The 21,932-nt window shown below is 48.1% G+C and overlaps 1 protein-coding gene across 1 annotated transcript; it reads right to left on the bottom strand.

The window, feature by feature from the left end:
• Nucleotides 1-10,098: 10,098 nt before the first annotated feature.
• Nucleotides 10,099-20,831, bottom strand: LOC142574139 (organic cation transporter protein-like). Its single transcript, XM_075683299.1, has 2 exons — nt 20,331-20,831; nt 10,099-11,980 (listed from the first exon to the last, which is right to left on the bottom strand). Exons 1-2 carry the CDS (start codon nt 20,775-20,777, stop codon nt 10,568-10,570), a joined length of 1,860 nt encoding a protein of 619 aa, XP_075539414.1. The 5' UTR covers nt 20,778-20,831; the 3' UTR covers nt 10,099-10,567.
• Nucleotides 20,832-21,932: the final 1,101 nt, after the last annotated feature.

Raw genomic sequence — 21,932 nt, 5'->3', positions numbered from 1 at the left:
ACAACCAAAGTAAAAACGACCTTGGAAATCCAATCAACTGCGTCATTCTGGGCAGAAATGGGAGAAGTAAGAACATATGATGACACGCAAGAGTGCAGAAATGTCTGCACATTGGCTCAGCACATATTAACATTGTATTATTTCTGCAACTGAAGGAAGCTACGCTCAAAAAGAGCAGCAAGGCTTGGGGCTCAGAATCATGCGATAGTCATAATGAAATCAGCTTTTACCCTGACTGGCAGGCACTAAGTCAACATGTACAAGCATCAGTGACCAGCAAGTTAAACTCCCCCAAAAACAACATGGACTAAACGAGACATCAACTTGAGCGTTAATTAAGTGTTATCAGGCATTTCTGCATTCATTGCCTCAGCAATAAAATAAACTCGCATAAGTAATACAGTAATGCTTATGCTATAATGGGCTTTTATTGAGCATTTTCTTATGTTAGTATGTAATTTTATGTAGTTCCATAGGTGCAAGAAAGCACTAAGTTTTTGTTATGGTTTGTATTGAAAGATTTGAATAATGAGGATTGTTACTGTTATCATGTTTTTATTCCAACCCTGCGGCCCAAGTTGTATATTTATTGACACCGGATATGTGATTGTGTTTGTGATGCCATCGTGTTGCATTGTTGTCATTCCAGCTTGGTCACTCAACTCTTATGCTACCTGTGCTCGAACGAGATGGCTCACATGAAAAGATCCTGGTGTCTCAGCAGAAGCACACCCACCGGTTGCTGGTCGCCTCCATTTGAGCAGCGATTGAAAAGCACGTTTCACACGAGTGTTTATTTCGGAACACCCGATGCAACGGTGCAACCTTTGCATAGCCAACTACCTGCAAAACACTTCGCGTAACATCAATTCCCACACTGCGTGGAATTTACACAATTTCATCTCATAGTTTTCATGTAGAACCTTCCGGACCTTTATGGGAGGATAATGAAATGGCTTTTTATGTCTAGCTCCTCTAACATATATATAATTTGACAGCTTGCATGCTAAAATGCAGCTTCCTAAGTTTCAAACTGGCATCAAGAGAGCCAGCACCATAAAATGATACTGGGCTGGACAAATCAGTTTCCAAAGATTTCAGTTGCGTTGTTGACCTCCTTTCCACAGTTCCTACAACAAGTTTGGGCGAAAGGACATTCGGAAAGCTATCATATGTAAGGACCAAGCTCCCCGCAGGGGCGTCTGCGCAAGCAGGCGTTTGGTGTGCTGCGACACCACGGACCCGAGCACACGAGGGTTGGACCCTCCCGCGTGTAGCCGTGCGCGGCTTAGCCGTGTCTGGGGAAAGGGGGATCCTGGAGGTTGAGCCGATGCTGGGTGTTTGGACCTTTAAGGCCCCCCGTCGGAGGCAACACACCTCTTTGGCCTCTGCTTCACATAGACGGCACCCCCGGACTGACCCACTCGGGGGAAATCGGCAGTCGCCTTTTCCTGTCCTCCTCTCCAATCTTCGTCTTTCTCTCTCGCCTTTTTCATCTTTCCTGTCGTCTCATCACTTCTCCTGACTTCCTAGTTTCCCGGCGGCAAGGGTTAACCTTGTGTAGCTAGCCAGCCTTGGTTATGCTGTATTTGGTTATAGCAGCGATGTACGGCTGGCGTTGGCAGGGTTTCTCTAGCAGGAACTCCTGTCACGTCCCCCTGTTGGGCTCCATGGTGGGTGGTCGGCATCGCGGCCGAAAACCCTACTGTACTTATGGAAAACGCTTTTCCTAAACTCCCTGATCGCCCTCACAAACGAGGGCGCACCGAAGAAGTCTTTCAGTTTTTCTGATGCCAAGTCCACAATTTTCCTCGTTTTCATGTGATCCACGCAGAAAAACCAGCTAAACGAGTGCGAACAATCTCCCCGTTCCTTGTATCTAAGTCTCTTACCGAAGTTTTTGGTCCAGGATATAAGGTGTCGAGGATGGCTAGCGGAGACCTCCTTTTGGAGCTCCGCGATCAGAAGCAATTTGAAAAACTGCCTCAGCTAGTATCATTTGGGGAGACCCAAGTAGTAGTAACCCCGCACCGCACGATGAATACCTCCCGCGGCGTTGTCTCGGAAGATGATTTGCTGGAGCTCACTGAGACTGAGCTCTTGGAAGGCTTCAGCGAACAGAATGTTATAAATGTCAAAAGAATTAAGATGAGGCGAGATGGTAAAGAAATTGCGACCAAACACCTAATACTCACCTTCAATTCAAGTGTCCTGCCCGAGTCAATCGAGGCAGGCTACATCAAGCTCCGTGTAAGACCGTACATGCCAAATCCCCTCCTATGTTTCAAGTGCCAGCGCTTCGGTCACAGCTCGTAGAGCTGCCGAGGCCGCCAAACCTGTGCGAAGTGCAGTGCCCACGAACATACTTCTGAAGCTTGCGTGAACACTGTGTAAACTGTGAAGGGGAGCGCGCCGCATACTCGCGGTCGTGCCCGTCCTGGAAAAAAGAGAAAGAAATAGTCACAATCAAAGTTAAGGAAAACATAAGTTTCAAAGAGGCAAGCAGGCGGGTAGCATACCTGCCAAAGAAAAGCTTTGCCGATATGGCGCGTCAAGGGGCAGCGCCACAACGGTCTCCGGCGGCTGTCCGACCCACACCCAGTTAGGCGGCAGTGACGCCATCCGCACCCCCCCCCCCCCCCGGCGGCTGCAGCTGACGCTGCTACGCCAACACAGCAGACGGGGCCATCGACCCCGAAGGTGGGCGCAGCTGAGGTTGCCCCAACCTCCCCGGCCCCTCCCAGCGCTGGCAACAGCCGGCGCAGCCAAATCCCGCACGGTGCCCCATCGACCTCCGGGCTGGTGCGCGCAAGGGTCTTGCCTTCCGAGGCAGAACTCACCGGAAAACTTCTCGCTCTCAAGAGCACGTGTCCAGCGCCTCGCTAGAGGCAATGGACACTACACCTGTCCTCAAGGCGCACCAAACGCCTAAGGAGCGGCGAGGCTCCCTCGAACGCTCCAGAAAGGGCAGAACCCCCGTTACAGGGCCTCGAAAGAGCTCCGTAACCTAAGACATCACTTCCGTTTCCGTAAACACAGCACCAATTTTCTTTAAATATGGATACGCAAATCATACAATGGAATGTATGATTCTTCTAAGGTCTTCTAAGGAATCTTGATGACGTGCAAGAACTCATCCATAAACACAATCCAAAAGTGCTGTGTTTACAGGAAACACACTTAAAACCAAAACACACAAATTTTCTTCGACAGCACGTTATTTTTCGCAAAGATCGCGATGATGCTCTCGCATCATCGGGCGGTGTTGCAATTATAATTCAAAAAAGCATAGCCTGTCAACGTTTGCAGCTACGAACGGCCCTTGAGGCAGTGGCGGTTCGCGTTATTCTGCTAAACAAACTTATCACTATTTGCTCACTTTATATACCCCCACATTATAAACTAAGCAAAAATGAATTTCAGTCCTTTATTGATGTATTGCCAGAACCCTATGTTGTTCTTGGCGATTTCAACGCACATAACTACCTGTGAGGCGACCCTCGTATAGATGCGCGAGGACGTCTTGTCGAACAGTTCCTTCTTTCTTCTGGTGCTTGTCTGTTGAATAAAAAGGAACACACATATTACTCTCTTGCAAACAGAACCTATTCTTCCATAGACCTTAGCATAGTCTCCCCGTCTGTACTGCCTGAACTTGAATGGGAAGTTATCGACAACCCTTACGGCAGCGACCACTTCCCTATACTGCTAAGATCACCTAAAGAAAACGAATATCCACCACACGCTCCTAGGTGGAAGATTGAGACAGCTGACTGGGAGAAATTTCGATCTCTTACTAGTATCTCGTGGGCTGACATGTCTTCGCTAGGAATTGATGCTGCAGTGGAGTTTTTCACAGCCTTCATAATAGATGCCGCATATAAATGCATATCACAAGTAAATGGGTTGGCATGTAAACAGCGTGTCCCGTGGTGGAACGACGATTGTAGGATCGCTCGTAAGAAACAAAACAAAGTGTGGGGGTTGCTACGCGCCTCTCCCACTGCGGAAAATCTTATTAACTTGAAAAAAGCAAAATCCGAAGGCAGGAGAACGCGCCGACAGGTCAGAAGAGAGAGTTGGCAGAAGTTTTTATCGGGTATCAACACGTATACAGATGAGGCCAAAGTCTGGAACAAGGTAAATAGCATAAGAGGGCGACAAACATACTCCCTCCCTTTGGTAAACACACAAGGCGATACCCTGCAAGACCAGGCTGATTCTCTGGGTGAACACTTTGAACGCGTGTCCAGCTCCACTCACTATTCGGAGAACTTTGTTAAATATAAAGCTATAGAACTCAAGCCTCTGAATCGGAAATGCACGCCAAATGATCTTTATAATCGCCCTTTTACCATTGCTGAACTCAAAGCTTCCTTATCAGCATGTCGGAGCTCTGCACCGGGCCCCGATAGAATCATGTATGATATGATTAAGCACCTACACTCCGACACACAAATCACGCTACTAACACTTCTCAATAATATCTGGACTGCCGGTTATCTTCCATCAAAATGGAAGGAGGCTATTGTAATCCCTGTTTTAAAGCATGGTAAAGACACTTCATTGCTTACTAGCTACCGACCTATAGCGCTTACGAGCTGCCTCTGTAAGCTCTTTGAAAAAATGATCAATCGCCGTCTCGTACATCTCCTAGAGTCCAGTAAAATGCTTGACCCATTTCAATGTGATTTTCGGGAAGGGCGATCTACAAACGACCATCTTGTGCGCATCGAAGCGAGCATTCGCGATGCCTTCGTGCACAAGCAATCTTTCTTATCTGTATTTCTGGATATGGAAAAAGCGTACGACACAACCTGGCGGTACGGAATCCTGCGCGATCTTTCCGCGCTAGGTATCCGCGGCAATATGTTAAATATTATAGAGAGCTACCTAGGGAACCGTACATTTCGAGTGAAAATTGGTCCTGCACTGTCGCGTACATTCATACAGGAAACTGGGGTACCCCAGGGTGGCGTACTCAGCTGCATGCTCTTTGTCGTAAAGATGAACACGCTTCGTGCATCTTTACCACCAGCTATTTTCTATTCCGTCTACGTAGACGATATACAATTAGGTTTCAAATCCTGCAACCTCACAGTCTGCGAGAGACAGGTACAGCATGGTTTGAACAAGGTGTCACAGTGGGCAGAGAAAAATAGATTTAAAATCAATCCTCACAAGAGTTCTTGTGTTCTGTTTACAAGAAAGAGAGGCCTGGTTCGGGATCCTTGCTTAGAACTGTGTGGACAACAGATACCTGTAAACAAAGAACACAAATTTCTGGGTGTTATACTTGATAATGGACTCACTTTCATCCCACACATTAAACATCTTAAAGAAAAATGTCTGAAAACAATGAGCCTAATCAAACTCCTATCGCAGACTACATGGGGTAGTGACAGGAAGTGTTTAATGAACCTATACAAGAGCCTGATTCGGTCACGATTAGATTACGGTGCCGTGATCTATCATTCTGCCGCCCCGAGCGCGCTAAAAATGCTAGACCCTGTTCACCATCTAGGTATCCGTTTAGCCACGGGCGCTTTCAGAACAAGCCCGATTGAAAGCTTATATGCCGAATCGAATGAATGGTCTCTCCACGTACAGAGATCATAGATCAGCTTTACATATCTCCTTAAAGTACGCTCTAATCCTGAACATTCATGTTTTGATACCGTTACCGATACGATGTGCGCTACACTTTTCAGCAATCGCCCCTCCATAAGACAGCCTTTCTCGCTGCGTGTGAAGGAGCTTAGCGATGAAATGCATATCTCACTCCTCAAGCATCGGTTAATGCACCTAACCAAGCTCTTACCTCCTTGGTAGTGGCAGGTGATACAATGTGACATATCCTTTATAAAAGTTACAAAGCACGCTCCTGAGGCCGAAATCAGAATGCATTTCCTAGAACTTCAGTACAAACACTCCTGCGCAGAATTCTACACAGACGCTTGGAAGTCAAATGCCGGGGTATCCTATGCAGCCGTCGGCCCATCCTTCTCGGAATCCGGTGTACTGCATCCGGAAACAAGCATCTTTACGGCAGAGGCCTACGCATTACTCTCTGCTGTGAAGCATATAAGAAGATCAAAACTTCCAAAAGCAGCGATCTATACAGACTCTCTAAGCGTCGTGAAGGCCCTAATGTAACTCTACAAATATAAAAATCCCGTATTCAATGAACTGTATTCGGTATTGTGTAAAGCGTACTCATCTAACCAGAATATCATAATATGCTGGGTCCCTGGCCATAGGGGAATCGAAGGTAACGTTCTCGCGGACGAGATGGCCACGTCAATCACATCGCAAGCTGTTAACCCTACCTCTGCGGTGCCTGTCACAGATCTGAGGCCTTTCCTACGAAATAAACTGCGAAATCACTGGCAGTGCACGTGGGACGCGCAAACAAATAACAAACTGCACGTTATAAAGCCCCAGTTAGGTTTGTGGCCTTCCCCAACAAAATCTCGGCGAATAGATGTCTTATTCTGTCGCCTCAGAATAGGACACACATTTGGCACCCTTAATTATCAGCTTACTGGAAGTGAACATCCAGCCTGTGGTAGATGCGGGGAGAGGCTGATCGTGCTCCACGTCCTTCTGGAGTGTCGGGAAGCCGAATCTGAAAGAATGAGACATTCTTCCTTAGCATACAGGCGGCACATTCCTCCTCATCCTGTAATGTTCCTCGGTCCAGAACCGTTTTTTAATACAGACACAGTCCTAGGTTTCCTAAGAGATGTGGTCTTACATGTTATTAGTCCTATGCATTCGTAGCGCTTCCTCAATTTAGAGGATGCCGCTGCGATAATTGTTTTGCATAGCACATGCCTCCAGGCCCTTGTGTTTCAAGGGCTCTAAGGAGGCAGTAGTGCTCTAGGATTTTTTACAATCAGATATATTTTACCTATCGTATCATTCTTTTTAAATACATCTATATGTTCATAGTACAAGTCATACGTCATCGCCATAATTTTATTATACAGATTTTATGCACTTTGGAGCGTATATTTTAAGGCCCCTTTACAGCCACGTCACACCAATTTCATAGTAACCATAATTACACTGCGAACACACTGGCACAGACATGGCGCTCTTTGGTCATACCTGGCCCTTGCGCCATAAAACCCCATACATCATCATCATCATCATCAAGGACCAAGCTTTGTTTCAGGAACGGCTTAGCTGGCTGATGGCGCCTTGGTGGAGCAATGAATTGCAATTTTTTATGATATTGTGAAGACAAATAACACTATAGCATGCAGACTTGTGCTGCAGCTTTCTTTCTTGCCATGCAACACTAAGAAATCAAACGGGTAATTGCAAAGTAATCTGCATATTGTATCCTAGCTGTATTGTGTGTACCACATTACCAGAGAATCCTGCCGACCTTTAATTCACCTTTCCGGTGCAACATGCCTTTCTGAAGCCATTCCTTTGCATTGGTATATATGTAGGTATGCCTCTTTGCCATCATGTCAGCTTAGCTCTGTCAACAGCAGATGAAATAAAGCAGCACACTTTTGCTACCTACTTCGCATTTTGCAACTAAAATAAAGGAAACACAGATCTTCACAGAAAACTTTTAAAGAGTGTATTTAAATACTTGTGCAACCTTCTTTTCGGAAAGACCGTGTGGTGATTACTGGTGTGGAGATGTAGCTTGGCAAGTAAGAAATTTATGTGCTTTTATCTAAAAATAAAATTGATTGATATTTCGTGGGACAGCGTGCCTCTTGTCTCAATGTCTCTTTATGGCTGAGAATATTTTTGCGATTGCGTCAGCTTTAAAACCTTGTCAGAATGTTTAATCTTGGCGCACAAGAAAACCTCTTGACATAAAATGAATGAACCCTAAATGTCATTGAAAGAAAAGTGCTGAAAATAATTTGGTGAATAGAGCAGAATGAAATGCAGGGACGTAGATGGGAAATCATGTAAGCAATTTACCAACCACGTTATGAATGCAAGCAGCTGACACTTAATAGAATAAGAAAGCCCTGGAGCATGTCTCTGGCTTGCAGTACAAGACCTGTGCACACATATGATGATATTGCGGTATTCATGGCAGAGACAGGACCGTTCAATCTTGCATACTGTAACGTTCCGTGTACCTCTTTCCAATTTTCTTGTACCAACATGTGTAAACTGCATGTTTCAAACAATGAAATCATTGTTATTGTCCGTCAAACAGTTTTCATGTTTATTGGATTCTCATTTTAACAGCCGACATTAAACTTTCACACTGAGAACTGGGCGAGTTAGTGCACTTTTGAAAGACTAGAAACAGCGAAACAAGTATGAAGGACAGTGAAAACGCAACAGGAACACTGACATGCAACTGAATTTTTTATTCAAATATATATAGAAGAACAATACGTGCACACCAGGCAATGCGAAAAAGCAAGCAAATGAGCTGCAGGCAATTAATCATGATTGGCATTGCTAGAAATTCTAGAAAACACAAGCGTGAGTGACGTCGTGAGGGAATTCCATAAAGTGTGAGATGGTACCAAATCCATGCAAAAATGTTAAAACTTAGCTAGGCATTATGTGACCCAAAGAATTCTACAATATGCTTATAAACTATGTATTCTAACATTTTACTTTACTAAGGAGCTAAGAAGATCAATCTATCTATAGCTACAAATGCCTTAGTCACCAGATTTCAAAAGAGGGGGGACTTTCGTTTGCTTCAAAGATGAAGGAACAATACCTGTTGTGAGAAAATGCTGAGAAATAACAGCGATACTGAGTAGCAAATTGGGAATTTGGGAAGGGCCAGAGGAAATTGTAAATTGGGAAGGGCCAGAGGATATGGGATGCGCTTGGGTGTTCGCCACTGTATCGGCAGGGTGGGGGATCTTCAGGTCAAAGGCCGCGGAGGAGATGCATTCCCGCAGGTTTAGGGAGTGTTTCAGTCTGGGCCTGACGAATCAGTACACCCTGTTGCCGCGTGAGCACCTTGCTGAGCTTGGGGAACTTGCGCCTGGCCTCTTGATATGGCCGCAGAAGCAGGGGAGCCCACCTTCTCGTCTGGGCTGGTCGCGGAATGCAGGGTGCCTGGTTCAATGTCTCGCAGGCGAGCTGATTAGCTCTTTCATTTCCCGGCAGCTCGTCATGACCAGGTATCCAGATGATTTCCAAAGGACCCTGAAGGGGCTCTTGAATGTCGAAATGTGGGCCAGGAAATCGTTGTGCAACAATTTCCTGCAAGCCACCATGGAGTCGGTAAATATGATTCTTGGGTAGGCTGAGTTACTGGGGGCATGTGTTTGATCGCGATTGCGATGGCTGTCAGCTCCGCTAAGGTCGGATCTGTCTCCAGGAGTCCCTCTGTATGTACAGTTTGGAGGTCGTTGTTCACGACTGATATAGCGGAGCCCCGTGCACCAACGCTACTATCAGCGTATAAGTACACGCCTTCAGGGTGTCCTGTAGGGTCACGAGGTTCCCGCAGGTAACGAGAGCGCGGATTTTTCGGACTTGTGAGCGGTGGCGTCACGGCGATTTGAGAGCTACGAGATAACAGAGATAGAGAGAAAAACATTTATTAGGACCATCAAACTTTATTGTGTCCTGGATGGGGACCAGGGGTGGAGGGAGTTGGGAGGCTAAACCACAGTGCCCGCTTCCTCAAACGGCGGCCATTCCTTGCTGAGGGCTACGGGGAGAGTTTTCGGTGCATGCCGTAATACGAGAATTTGTTTCGCTTCAAGTCCGAACCTCGGTCGGCTGATTATTGGCATGGCCGCTAGGTGGCGAGCGATAACGTCAGGCTGCGATCTCGGTCGCCATTTGGAGCTCTATCTTCGAAGAAGGATGCACTTGCAGGTAGCGATCTCGTTCTTGTCCCTTTCCTAGGGCGGCATGACCAGCTGGGGAACTCAGTGCGAGGTCTAAGCTCGACGCTGTGCCCACTGATGGCAGTAAACACAACGCGGGTTACATTCATTGCGCTCTGCTGCGTACTAAATAGTCGCAGACACACGCCGTATCATAGTGGCGACAGTGTGCATTAGTGCAGCTAAGGTCTCGCTATCTGGTTTTTACATAAATAGAACTTATGACCGATAATATGCCCAAAGTTCGTGCTAACCGAGAAACACCCTTCACGCAATCACGTAGATGTCAGAGCTCCTGGTCTTTCTTTTTTCTCCTTTGTATAAATACCCTATAACATTGCGCTCAGCTACATTTGCGTTGAGGATTCTAGGCCAATATGACAAAAAGTTCGCTGTAACTTTCACTGCCCTCGTTAAGTAAACAAAGCATTAAAGAGAGAAGTAAATCGCGTCATAAAAATGAAGAACTCCGTAAAGCAGGGTAGACATTACTCGGCTTTCTTCCATCGCATGATCGCTTTACAAGATTTCGTAGCGAAAGCAATATATTTTAGGGAAGGCGCAAAATCAGTAAAAATTAAAAATAGTGGAAGACAAGTACATTCACGGCCGGTATAAACATATGGAACAAACTCTGTCAAATCGTCTTTCTTAACAGCTCGCACAGAAGTTCCCCGTTCTTCTGCACGGTGAAGCACTCGTGTAAGTGGGGAACTTCAAGGCAGCGACCTGTGGCCTGTTTTCGCCTTGGCATCGCGCTTCTTTCGCTCTTTCCTCTTCCCCGTAGGCGACAGCGAGGCCCTGAGCTCCATCTTGCGCTCCTCCGGGCTCGTGGGGAGGGTGGGCCGCGTTTCCTCCACCTTCTTCGCTTCGATGAACAGCTCGGGGAGCCACTGGATGGCCACGATGCTTAGCAGGGTCATGCCGGTGTAGAAGACGTGGAACACGAGCCCCGGCTGCACCGTGCGAACCCTGATGAAAAACTCTCCCAGCAGGAACCCGATGCCGCCGACGAACACGGACAGGCCCACGCCGGTGCCCCGGATGGTGGTGGGGAAGATCTCCCCCGCGTAGCACAGCACCATGCTCATGGAGCCAGACGCGAGGATCTTCATCATCGCGTGCAGGTAGGCAGCCGCGGTGCCGTCGTAGCTGGCGTACTCGACGACCGCCTTGGCCACGGCCGTGACGCAGGTGGCGGTGAGCAGGGCGGAGAGCGTGTGGCGCAGGCCTAGTCTGTTCATGGCCGAGATGACGAGCGAGTAGCTGGTGACGCAGAAGGCCACGTGAACCGCCTGCCAGTAGAGACCACGCGCGCGGTCGGTGAGCATGACGCCGACGTAGATGCCGCTCAACGTGAACCGCGCGAAGAAGACGGCCGCCATGCGACGACGCATCGTGGCGCCATCGAGGATGCCGTCAGACATCGAGAGCACCGCCGCGGGATCGTAGGAGCGGCCGAGCTTCCTCATCGGGCCGCGCAGCGCTCGGAAGCTCTCCCTCGCCTTGTCCTCGTCCACGCCGTTGAGCTTGGCCGCAGCCAGGACGCGGGCCTCGGCCTCCTGCAGCCTCCAGGTGGCGAGGAGCCACACGGGCGACTCGTCCAGCAGGAAGCACCACACCGTGAAGGTGGCCGTGGGCGCGATGAAGATGGCGTGCGTGAGCGCCCAGCTCGGCTCGAGCAGCGAGAGGACGTGCAGGAAGGGCGGCACCAGGGTGAAGGCCACCGCCGAGTGGAGCAGCGTGTACGGCCAGCGCCGCGCGTTGCCCGTCGCCTCGTAAATGAGCACGAAGGTGAGCAGGTAGGTGGCGCTGCCGGAAGCCAGCAGCACGATGCGGTTGGCGAGGAAAAAGGCGTAGCTGACGGCCGCGCCACTGCCCACAGCCGAGATGAGCAAGACGGAGCCGCACAGCCACGCGACCGGTTTGCGGCCCACCCGGTCGGCCGCAAAGCCCGCCGCGGGCGACAGCAGCGCGTAAGCCAATGACGGCAGCCGCGCCGAGAGCTCGTAGAGCGCCTCGCGGCCGCACACCAGGTCGAATCGACTCACTATGCTGTCGCCCCGGTCGCCGATGTCGTAGACCCACTTGTGGCACGCCATTACGGTCCGGTTCTCGGGGCTCGTTTCCTGATGCGCGTTGAACAAAAAGCACAGAACGGCTACTGCAGTCAGAACATTTCGACTCTCATTCGCGGCCAGCTTACTGACCTCTTTCACTTGACATACAACGGGACAGCCGCGGAGGCATAATGTTGCAGTTTCACCCGAAAGGCGAAGCACCGATTGCGATAGCAAATTACTAGGTAGCTGTACGAAGTAAGGATAGTAGTTTTATCGGCCGTATAAACTTGTAAACATTCGCTTACTTACTAAATTAACAATGACGCGACTGAACGAGGACATAGAAAGAAACAGACACACAGGGACCGCTCTGTGTCTGTTTCTGGCTACGTCCTCGTTCATGTCTCTGTGCGTCTGTTTCCTTCCAGGTCTTCGTTAAGCCGCACTTACACATTCTATCATGGATTGAAACCAACTAGCCCGCCAACGTGTTTTAACTAAATTAGCAAGCAAGGTGTCACACGCGCACAGGTGAACATGAACTCATCTCGCTCGATGAACGCGGAAACTCGCTGTCAAAATGCTGGAGTGAGGAATCGCGGATGAACTCTCCGTCGGCTCACCCCCGTGCCTGGCACGCGACAGGAAGAGGCGCACTTCGGGACCGACTTCCTCGCTCGCACGCTTGAGAATGGGCCACGTCCGCCGCCTCACCCTTGCACGCTTTTTCTCACACATACGGCTTGATGACGATTTTATCGCCCTTGCACTATATACGTAACCTCAGGGCGACGCCGATGGCGGAAATGCGCCTGGAGTGTCCATATAATTGCAACAAAAGCACACTGCACGCGATAAAACTCGAGGTGGCCACGGGTTCCATTCCACGAGCGACAGCAGAACTGCCACACGCAATGGCCGAATGGAAAAACGCCTGTGCACTGGTACATAAGATTGCCCGGCCGCAGGGACTTGTGTGAGAACAGATTTCTCCGTCATTCTACAAGATGTAATTTCTTAATTAAAGGCATGCTTTCGCTTCCTCGTCCGTCATCGAGTTGGTGGGTGGTCGGACTTTATCCGCTGATACAAAGGCGATGATGCAGAGGTTGTGTATGCTCTCCCTTGTAATGGTTGGGGTCGGGCATGAAATAGATGGTAGCTGGCCCATGCCGTCGTCCAACTTATCCACGCTGAGGACGTTGTTGAAGTGAGAGACTTGTTCTCATCTAGAACGAGCAATATGCGATTTATTTACAGTATCTACATGGAGAACGATACAGTTCATCAGTGTAACATGAGTGAAAGAGGAATGCACACTGAAGAGCCGACAACAGCTACTTCAAACACACTGCCCTCCCTAGATCCCTAGGTGAGGGAAAACAGTCGTTCGACCAAACGGAGCTTCCAAAGTTGTCGTAGCCGACCCGCCTCAGAGGGGGAGGGTTTACGCACTCACTTCCGCACACGTTGCACTGACCACACCAAGGTGAGAGGGTTATCGCAGACACTGTGCTGCCCGGGCAGGCGCCTCTTTATCCCAGACTCGACTTCGCAAACAGTGGCCCCCGCGTCTGTCCATTGACTGACGACTTTTAAGCTGCGTGAGACGTCACCGCAACACATCTTCCCGGAGCTCCCCTGCTCCAAACAGACCGTGACAGTGTCGGCTTACAGACTCACAATAATTGCTCCGCCGACCGCGTCTAGCCATCTCGGCGCCATGCCGTTGGGGCCGCGGCGTATTGTCCTCCTTACAAAACGAGTCGCCGCCTGAGCCATGGTGGCGCCGATGTCCTGTTGACTCGGTGCATCGTTTTTTTCACAAAGTGAGTAGTCGCAGCAGACCTGCCGGCGCCATTCCGACGGTCCCTTCCCCGAAGATCGCCAGCTCCCGCCGGTCAAACGTAACACCCTAAAGAGTGTTTTCGGTCGCTCTGAACGCGCATGCTTTTGCGCGAGAGCTCTGGGGCTTCTGAAGGTTTACATGCTGTGGTGGAGCACCCAGAAGGCGCGTACAAAGGGGGGGGGGCGCCCCCCTCCCATGAAATTAAGCGGCATACTCTTCCCCCTCCCAACCTCCCTGCCCACGCCACCACTCCTCACACACATTCCTAAAGCACCGCCAAATCAATCTTAATACCTGAGCGTTTCGGTGTTCAACACTGGGAACAACATGTGGAAGCGATCGCTGATCGGGTCAAGGAAAAAGATACTGAACGTAGGGCTTGGACACACATTGATATTCTACCCACTAAAATATGGACGAGTGTTTTCGCCTTCCTCATTATTTAGATGTTTGTTGCAAAATCTCAAGATGCTGCCGCTGAAAAACCCCACTGATATTTTTTTCAGTAATCTACGTTTTACAGCCGGGTGTTTCACAAAATGCGTTCGAAATTTCTTAAAAAGAGGGGAAGTTGAGATAGCCATATGATTTTTCCTGCATTGCTTCTACGACAGAGTCGTGCATTCGTAAATTACTCAATGTAATTATTAGAGCAGAAATTTTGAACTTTAATTAGACCAGTTCCCTTTTTAACCAAAATGGTCGTGCGATTGATCCCAATGGAAGACTTGAAGCGAGCCGTCCGAAGAGCTCTAACCGTTTCCAGGAATTTGAGAAGTTGACGCGGGTAATTTTTACAACGCGATTATTTCCAGCTGATGTCCCACAGAATAGCGAAACTGAACTACCACGGAGCGCAACTGTGACGCCCACATAGCACACGTCCTGGAGTAACGCGACTACTTGCCCCTCACATTTGGCCGAGCATCAAGCGAGCGTGCTTACCAAGCCGCAATCTCAGTGGCTGCCGATCTCAATCTCAGGCGCTTATATGCAGAATAACGCTTATATGCAGAATTTCCTAGTTTCATCATCCCCACCTAGTTTTCTACCTTCCTCGACTGCGCTTCCCTTCTCTTGGAAACCATTCTGTAGCTCCGATAGTCCACCGGTTATCCATCCTACGTATTACATGGCCTGCCCAGCTCCATTTTGTTTTCTTAATCTCTTAATGTAAATGAGAATATCGGCTATTCCCGTTTTGCTCTCCGATCCACACTGCTCTCTTCCTGTCTCTTAACGTCACGCCTAACATTCTTCGTTTACTCGCTCTTAGCGCTGTCCTTAACTTCTCGAGCTTCTTTGTCAGTCTCCAAGTTCCTGCCCCATATGCCAGCACCGGTAGAATGCAGTGATTGTACACCTTTCTATTGTCAGTCATAGTGGTAAGCTCCCAGTCAGTATCTGGCAATGTCTTCCGTATGCACTCAACCCACTTTTCGTCTGTATATTTCGTTGTCTTCATCAGGTTCCCCTGTGAATAATTTACCTAGGTAAATGTACTCCTTCATAGACTCTACATGCAGACTGGCGATCCTGAACGCTTGTTCCCTTGCCAGGTATTACTCATTATCTTTGTCCCCTGCATATGAATCAACCCCATTCTTACACTTTCACTGTTAAGGTGCTCAATTATTTGTTGCAATTCGTCCCCAGTGTTGCTGAACAGGACAATGTCATCTGCAAACCGAAGGTTGCTGAGATATTCCCCCTGATCCTCACTCCTAAGCCTTTCCAGTTTAATAGCTTTAATAGAATTCGCGGAACTGTCAAAACTGACCAATAAGGCGAAAATTAGTGATATTCGAAACTATAACGTGAGAGAGACTGAAGAAGCCGTAAAAAATGGACGCAGCCTGAAATCAGTGAGAAAGAAACTTGGCATAGGACAAACCAAGATGTATGCACTAAAAGATAAGCAGGGTAATATCATCAGCAATCTCGAAGATATAGTAAAAGCAGCGGAAGAATTTTATACTGACCTTTACAATACCCAGACGACTCAGGCGCACTCTATTTGATACAATAATGAACACTATACAGAAACTCCTCCTATAACTAGAGATGAGATCAGAAAAGCCTTGCAAGGCATGAAACGGGGAAATGCGGCAGGAGAGGATGGAATAACAGTCGATTTATTGAAATATAGAGGAGACATAATGCTAGGAAAACTGGTGGCTCTCTATACGAAGTGTTTATCGACTGCAAGGGCCCCAGAAAACTGGAAGAATGCAGACATTATACTAATCCACAAAAAGGGCGTCATAGAAGCATCGCATAATCAAGGAGTACAAACCCCTTACGCAAATAACCTGGAAAATATCTACAGAGATTCCACAGCCACCTTAATTCAACACAAGAAAAGTAGGAACATACCTATAAAGACAGGGGTCAGACAAGAAGACACAATCTCTCCAGTGCTATTCGCTGCGTGCTTAGAAGTATTCAAGCTATTAAACTCGGAAGGCTTAGGAGTAAAGATCGACGGCGAATACCTCAACAACCTTCGGTTTGCTGATGACATTGTTCTATTAAGCAACAATTCAGACAAGCTTCAACAAATGATTGAGGACTTTAATAGGGAGAGCGTAAGAGTGGGGCCGAAGATTAATATGCAGAAGACAAAGATAATGATAAATAACCTGGCAAGGGAACAAGAGTTCAAGATCGCAAGTCAGCCTCTAGAATCTGTGGAGGAGTACGTTTACCTAGGTCAATTAATCACAAGGAGCCCGGACGATGAGAAGGAAATTCACAGAAGAATAAAAATGGGTTGCATCGCATACGGCAGACATCGTGAGCTCCTGACTAGTTGGGGGCTTTAGTTGTTATCATTCAAAAGGAAAGTATACAATCAGTGAGTTTTACCGGTGCTGACATACGGCGCAGAGACTTGGAGGCTGACAAAGAAGCGTGACAAGTTAAGGACCGCGCAAAGAGCGATGGAACGAAGGATGCTAGGCTTAACTTTAACAGACAGAAAGAGATCAATTTGGATCAGAGAGCAAACAGGTATAGACAATATTCTAATAGATATTAAGCGAAAAATGCCACTGGGCAGGTCATGCAAGGCGCATACTAGATAACCGTTGGAGCATTAGGGTGACAGAATGGGTACCAAAAGAAGGGAAGCGCAGTAGATGACGGCAAAAGACTAGATGGTGCGACGAAATTAGGAAATTTGCGGGTGCTAGTTGGAATCGGTTGGCGCAGGACAGGGGTAATTGGAGATTGCAAGGAGAGGCCTTCGTCCTGCAGTGGACATGAGTAGACTGCTGCTACTGCTGCTGCTGCTGCTGCTGCTGCTGATGATGATGATGATGATTACTACAGCCATAGAAGCCATAGCGTTCGGCAGTAGTGGAATTTCGTGCATAAACGACAAAATAAATTAATCTGCCACTGGCCTAGATTACATCAATTCAAAAATTTTGAATAACGCTAAACTAGCCTGTTCGAGTATTTCCTCTTTATTGTTTTCACAATAACTCTCTGAAGGATCCATTCCAGACGACTGGAAAATGGGGAAGGTCATTCCCTTGCACAAAACAAGTAATACTGATTCACCTCTTGATTACCGGCTGCAAAATCTGCAACATCATAGAACATGTCATTTACTCCCAAATCATGGCATTCTTAGATTCCAATAACCTCTTCCATCCGTCACAGCATGGTTATTGTGAGGTTTTTCGTGCGAAACTCAACTAGCCATTTTTCTTAATAACGTTCACGCCAACCTTGATATCAATCTGCAAACTGATGCCATCTCCTTAGACTTCGCTAATGCATTCGGTAAGTACCTAATCAACGCTTGCTCCTTAAACTTTCCCAGCTGAACCTACATCCAAACATCACGTGGATTAACGAATTCCTCACGCATCGTTCTCAGTCTGTCATCATAAACAACCAACCCTCGAACCCGCTTCCAGTCACTTCCGGCGTCCCGCAGAGTTCCGTGCTCGGTCCCTTGTTATTCCTCATTTACATTAACGACTTACCCCAGCACGTATCTTGCGCATCCGCTTGTTCGCCGATGATTGCGTTATTTATTGTTCAGTGACTAACCCTTCTGACCAAGAATACCTTCAGGCAGACCTAAACCCCGTGTTAAACTGGTGTTCGCAGTGGATGATGACACTCAGCTCTAAATAGTCTAAGTACATGTCTTTTCACCACAGTCGCAAACCCTTTGTTTTTGAACGTGCCGTTTCTAGCTCCCCCGTTGACCTCGTCCAGCCTTACAAATAATTAGGTACCACCATTTCTGAAGATTCATCCTGGCGTCTCCACGTGACTAACCTGATATCGGCTAAAAAAATACTAGGTTTCATAAAACGCACCTGCGGGAAGCTCCACAACACGCCAGACTACAAGCTTACATTTCACTCATCAGAACTAAACTGGAATACGCATCGGCCATTCGGAACCGTCATCAAGCATATTTAACAAATGTCGTCGAAACTGTACAATACCGGGCTACCAGGTTCATTCACACTTCATATTCATACGACGTTAGCATACCATCTCTAAAATTGTAATCAGGTTTCTGTAATCTTTCTGCTCGCCGCAGCATTACCAGTCTTGTCTTGTATCACAAGTTATTTCATTCGTCACTAAGAGATGAACCATGCATCCGTTTACACCCACTACGCAGATCACAACGAATCGGCCACCCTCTTCAAGTTTTGCGTCCACGAGAACTCGCACCCCCACCTTCATGAACTCTTTTTTTTTCACGAGCAGCAACTGATTGGAACGGCCTTCCCCATCATGTCGCTTCCATAACCGGCCTATCAACATTTCCGACCGCTCTAAACGCCTGCATTTTGTAAACCCCAGCCTTTATGTAACACCACAAAAGGGGTCTTCAAGGAAAATAAAGTGATGTCATGGGAAGGGTCCTGCTAAGCTAGCTTCACTCGAGACGGCTCGCGTGTTGAACGTTTCCAGGGTCAGTTTCCAGTGGCGGCTGGTACGGGTCCAGAGATTCTAAGCACCCTCTGCTGCGTCGCAGTTCTGACTACCGCCTTGATAAGGTGCTCCGCAGCCGCTGTGGACTGAGGGCCATGGATCAATTGTAGGAGTCATGAGGGAGGTAACGGCCGAATACTGCAACAGGTAGGCCAGTTCCCGTTCTGGAGGGGGAGTGTCTTTGTTGAAGCTTAATGCGTGGGCCTTCCTAATTTGGTTGCGCCTGGAATAGTATATTCCCTCTTGCTCTCGGCAATTTTTTGCCAGTGTCAGGGGCTACTCCAAGCCTCGAGATGTATTGTACTGGAGGAGGATTCGAGCTAGGACTTTCAGGTTAAAAGCCCGATGTTCTACTTCTGATCTACGCCATTGCCTTAGTCACGTAGCTACAAATAGAACACTTCGAAGAAGAAAAAAAGATTTGAACTTATGACCGTAGCAACCGAGCGTACGAGGTAGCTCGGTTGCTCGGTTGAGAAGGAAAGCAAAATATCGCGGAATGGGCTGCCACGCTCACCCGAAAACCACGAACCGTTACCGCACACACGGGGACGCATCCAGCTGCTTACTAGCGCGTCTAGCTTCCGCAGACATCGAAGAAGCCTTTCAGACCCTGTCGCTAACGAATCGGGAATGTCCAATTAGCTACAGCAAACGCATCTGTCAACTAGAGGTGGTGCGATCAGTCAGACATGGTTTGTACACTTCGCGCAGAGGAATGACCAAGCAATAAATGATTACCAGAGCAAGTCGCGCGCCCCACCGAGGGCCGAGCCATCGGGCATGACGTAGGTGAATTGGAAGGACAAAACAGCGATTAATTTATGCTAGAAAGCAGTGCACAGCTAACGGAGCGCTATACTTAAGGCGATAACTATAGCACTATACGTTATTTATTTGCTCCATTCCAATGTCTCTGCATGGTCGCGTGGAGAGGCGAGGGAGGGAAAGATGTATGAATGGTTATACCATCGTTGTTCTGAACCGCCCGTAAGGAGGCGATCGTGAAAGCGGTTAGCTACACTGTACATTTCAGCAAGCTTGAACAACGCTTAAACCAGAACGGGAATGGAATATATACGGCTGAACGGGTCGCGCGCTTACCCGAAAACCAAGAGCACGTACGCACGGGGTCGCTTCCAGCTTATATCTTAACAATTCGCATATTTGATATTCGCAGCTTAATTATTCGCATATATCTGCGAATAATATTTACGGGGTGAGGGGGTCTTCATTTAAGGCAAAAATAATAATACACGCGAAGTGCCTCTTGTTTCGCGGCAATTTTTCGTGGACCCGCGGGAGCCGCAACACTTATGTAGAATGTATTGAGCAACAGAAAGCTCTACAGGGAGTTTTCTATGTTGTTCTACAATTTTCTCATTTATACGTTTTATCTAATTACATTACTCGATTATTTGATAAATAATCTAATTACATAGACGGGATACAAAAAATAATCCGACTCCTAGCGACGGCGAACAGCATTACCTTGGTTCTGTCCAGCTACGTAGCATTCGCATATCTTCGAGGTTTGGCCCAAGTTACGCGAGATAGCCAATATATATATAGGTCTAACGGAGATGTCCTCCTCACCAGTTCGTCCGTGGCGTAAACGGTGCACCGGCTGAAGTTGCCGTCTGGATCGACCGGGATCGAACGGTTCTTCCAGACGTCGTCGGAGAGATACGCCAACTCGCCGGGCGGCTGGCACCAGTGGTCCACGCGCCGGGCGATGAGGCGGTACGCGAGGACCTCCATGAACACCGCGGTCACGCCCAGGACACCGCACAGGAGGAGCCGCCGCTGGTACCAGCCGTGCTCCATGACCATGTAGACGCCCTCCTGGACGACGAGGCTGCTGGAGCGGCTCGCGCCAGTGAGCCCACCCGACGAAAGGACGGCGGCCTCCGACTCGTCCGGTTGAAGGGATGTCCCTTTGTTCGAGGTCGGCACCGTTTCGGAGGGCGTCTTGGTCGCCTCCTTGCGACGTGCCTTGCGCTCTTGCTTGCGAGACGGCTTGCTGGCTTCCCCGGTGGTCATACTGCTGCTTCGGAAGGCTTTGGGAGGCGATTCGAGCTGCGAAGGCGGTCTCGCTCGTTGTTGTTGTTGTTGTTTTCCTGAGTGGCCGTGGCACATACCCACAGTGGGGGATTGGCCAAGAATCGGGCGGTTTAATTAGGTGCCTAAATAATAATGATAACAAGGGAGTTAACAATTTGGGCGTGTGAGTTTAAAAGTGAACGTTTTGTGTTTGGAGAAAAAGGAAATAATCAGATGAAAACCGGGTATAAGATAATAATAATATTAACAATAATAGTTAATAAAAGATAAGAAATAAAAGAAAGCTATGGTTGGGAGGGAGAACGATCAATCTAACATGGAAATCGCTTGGTTTCAATTAGGTAATTTTGGATCGCCAAGCAAACATTTCTGTTGCTGAACCCAACAATGGAGGCTCCAAAAGATAGGATCACTGGCACTGATAAAGTTAGACCAATAGAGCGCGTTGCGCCATTCTCGCGAGCGGTTCTTCTTCTGCCTTCATGCACGATGGCGCGCTCTCGCGCGGAGGGCCCAAGGCTCACTTCATTTTCCTCTGATCGCCGGCCTGCCCAAAACACGCCCGCGCGGAAGAAATATGTACAAGTACGCTAACCTTCCAAGAACCAACACCCGCAGAAATAATAAACGCTGGAAACCGGGGCCTCGACGTGAGGAGATAATGAACAAACAAGGGCCCGCTTATGAGCAATGCAGTTTTAAAGCGAGAGCATTGGTTGGCTTATTATGCGACCCCGCCATCATCAGAAAGCCATGGCAGAAAAATGGAACACAAATTACGTCATTTTCATCTTTTTTTAAAGATGAAGATGACGTAATTTGTCTCTTTTTTTTAAGTGCCTACGGCGCTGCCCCACCGCCACTTCTACCGCTCCGTAGCCGAGCTCGCTAACCAGTGCGCCACCGTCGTTTCTTTTTTTCTTCTTTTTTTTTTCTTTATTCCAATCGTATAATTGTCAATCGCGTAATGACAAATTGACATTTTTTACAGTTGTTTCAATTGCAACAAAAAATTCCCCACGGGGCACCTAATCGGGTACACACTTTTGCACTTTTTCCATTTCCATAAATGACATCAGAGGCTCGGGAAAGAACTCCATATGGCAGGACAAGTATCAACGTCTGCACGGCGAA

The sequence above is a fragment of the Dermacentor variabilis genome, chromosome 3, assembly GCF_050947875.1.
Source record: "Dermacentor variabilis isolate Ectoservices chromosome 3, ASM5094787v1, whole genome shotgun sequence".
In the NCBI taxonomy this organism is placed as follows: domain Eukaryota; kingdom Metazoa; phylum Arthropoda; class Arachnida; order Ixodida; family Ixodidae; genus Dermacentor; species Dermacentor variabilis.
Note: the sequence above shows the minus strand (reverse complement) of the source record. Positions and strands in the feature narration are given on the sequence as shown.

What these genes read in the sequence shown, in the direction of transcription:
- LOC142574139 (XM_075683299.1), bottom strand. Translation starts at nt 20,777, where the DNA reads ATGACCACCGGGGAAGCCAGCAAGCCGTCTCGCAAGCAAGAGCGCAAG. An exon ending in TTTACGCCACGGACGAACTG is followed by an intron (nt 11,981 to 20,330) that starts GTGAGGAGGACA and finishes AACGCGCATCAG; the next exon opens with GAAACGAGCCCCGAGAACCG.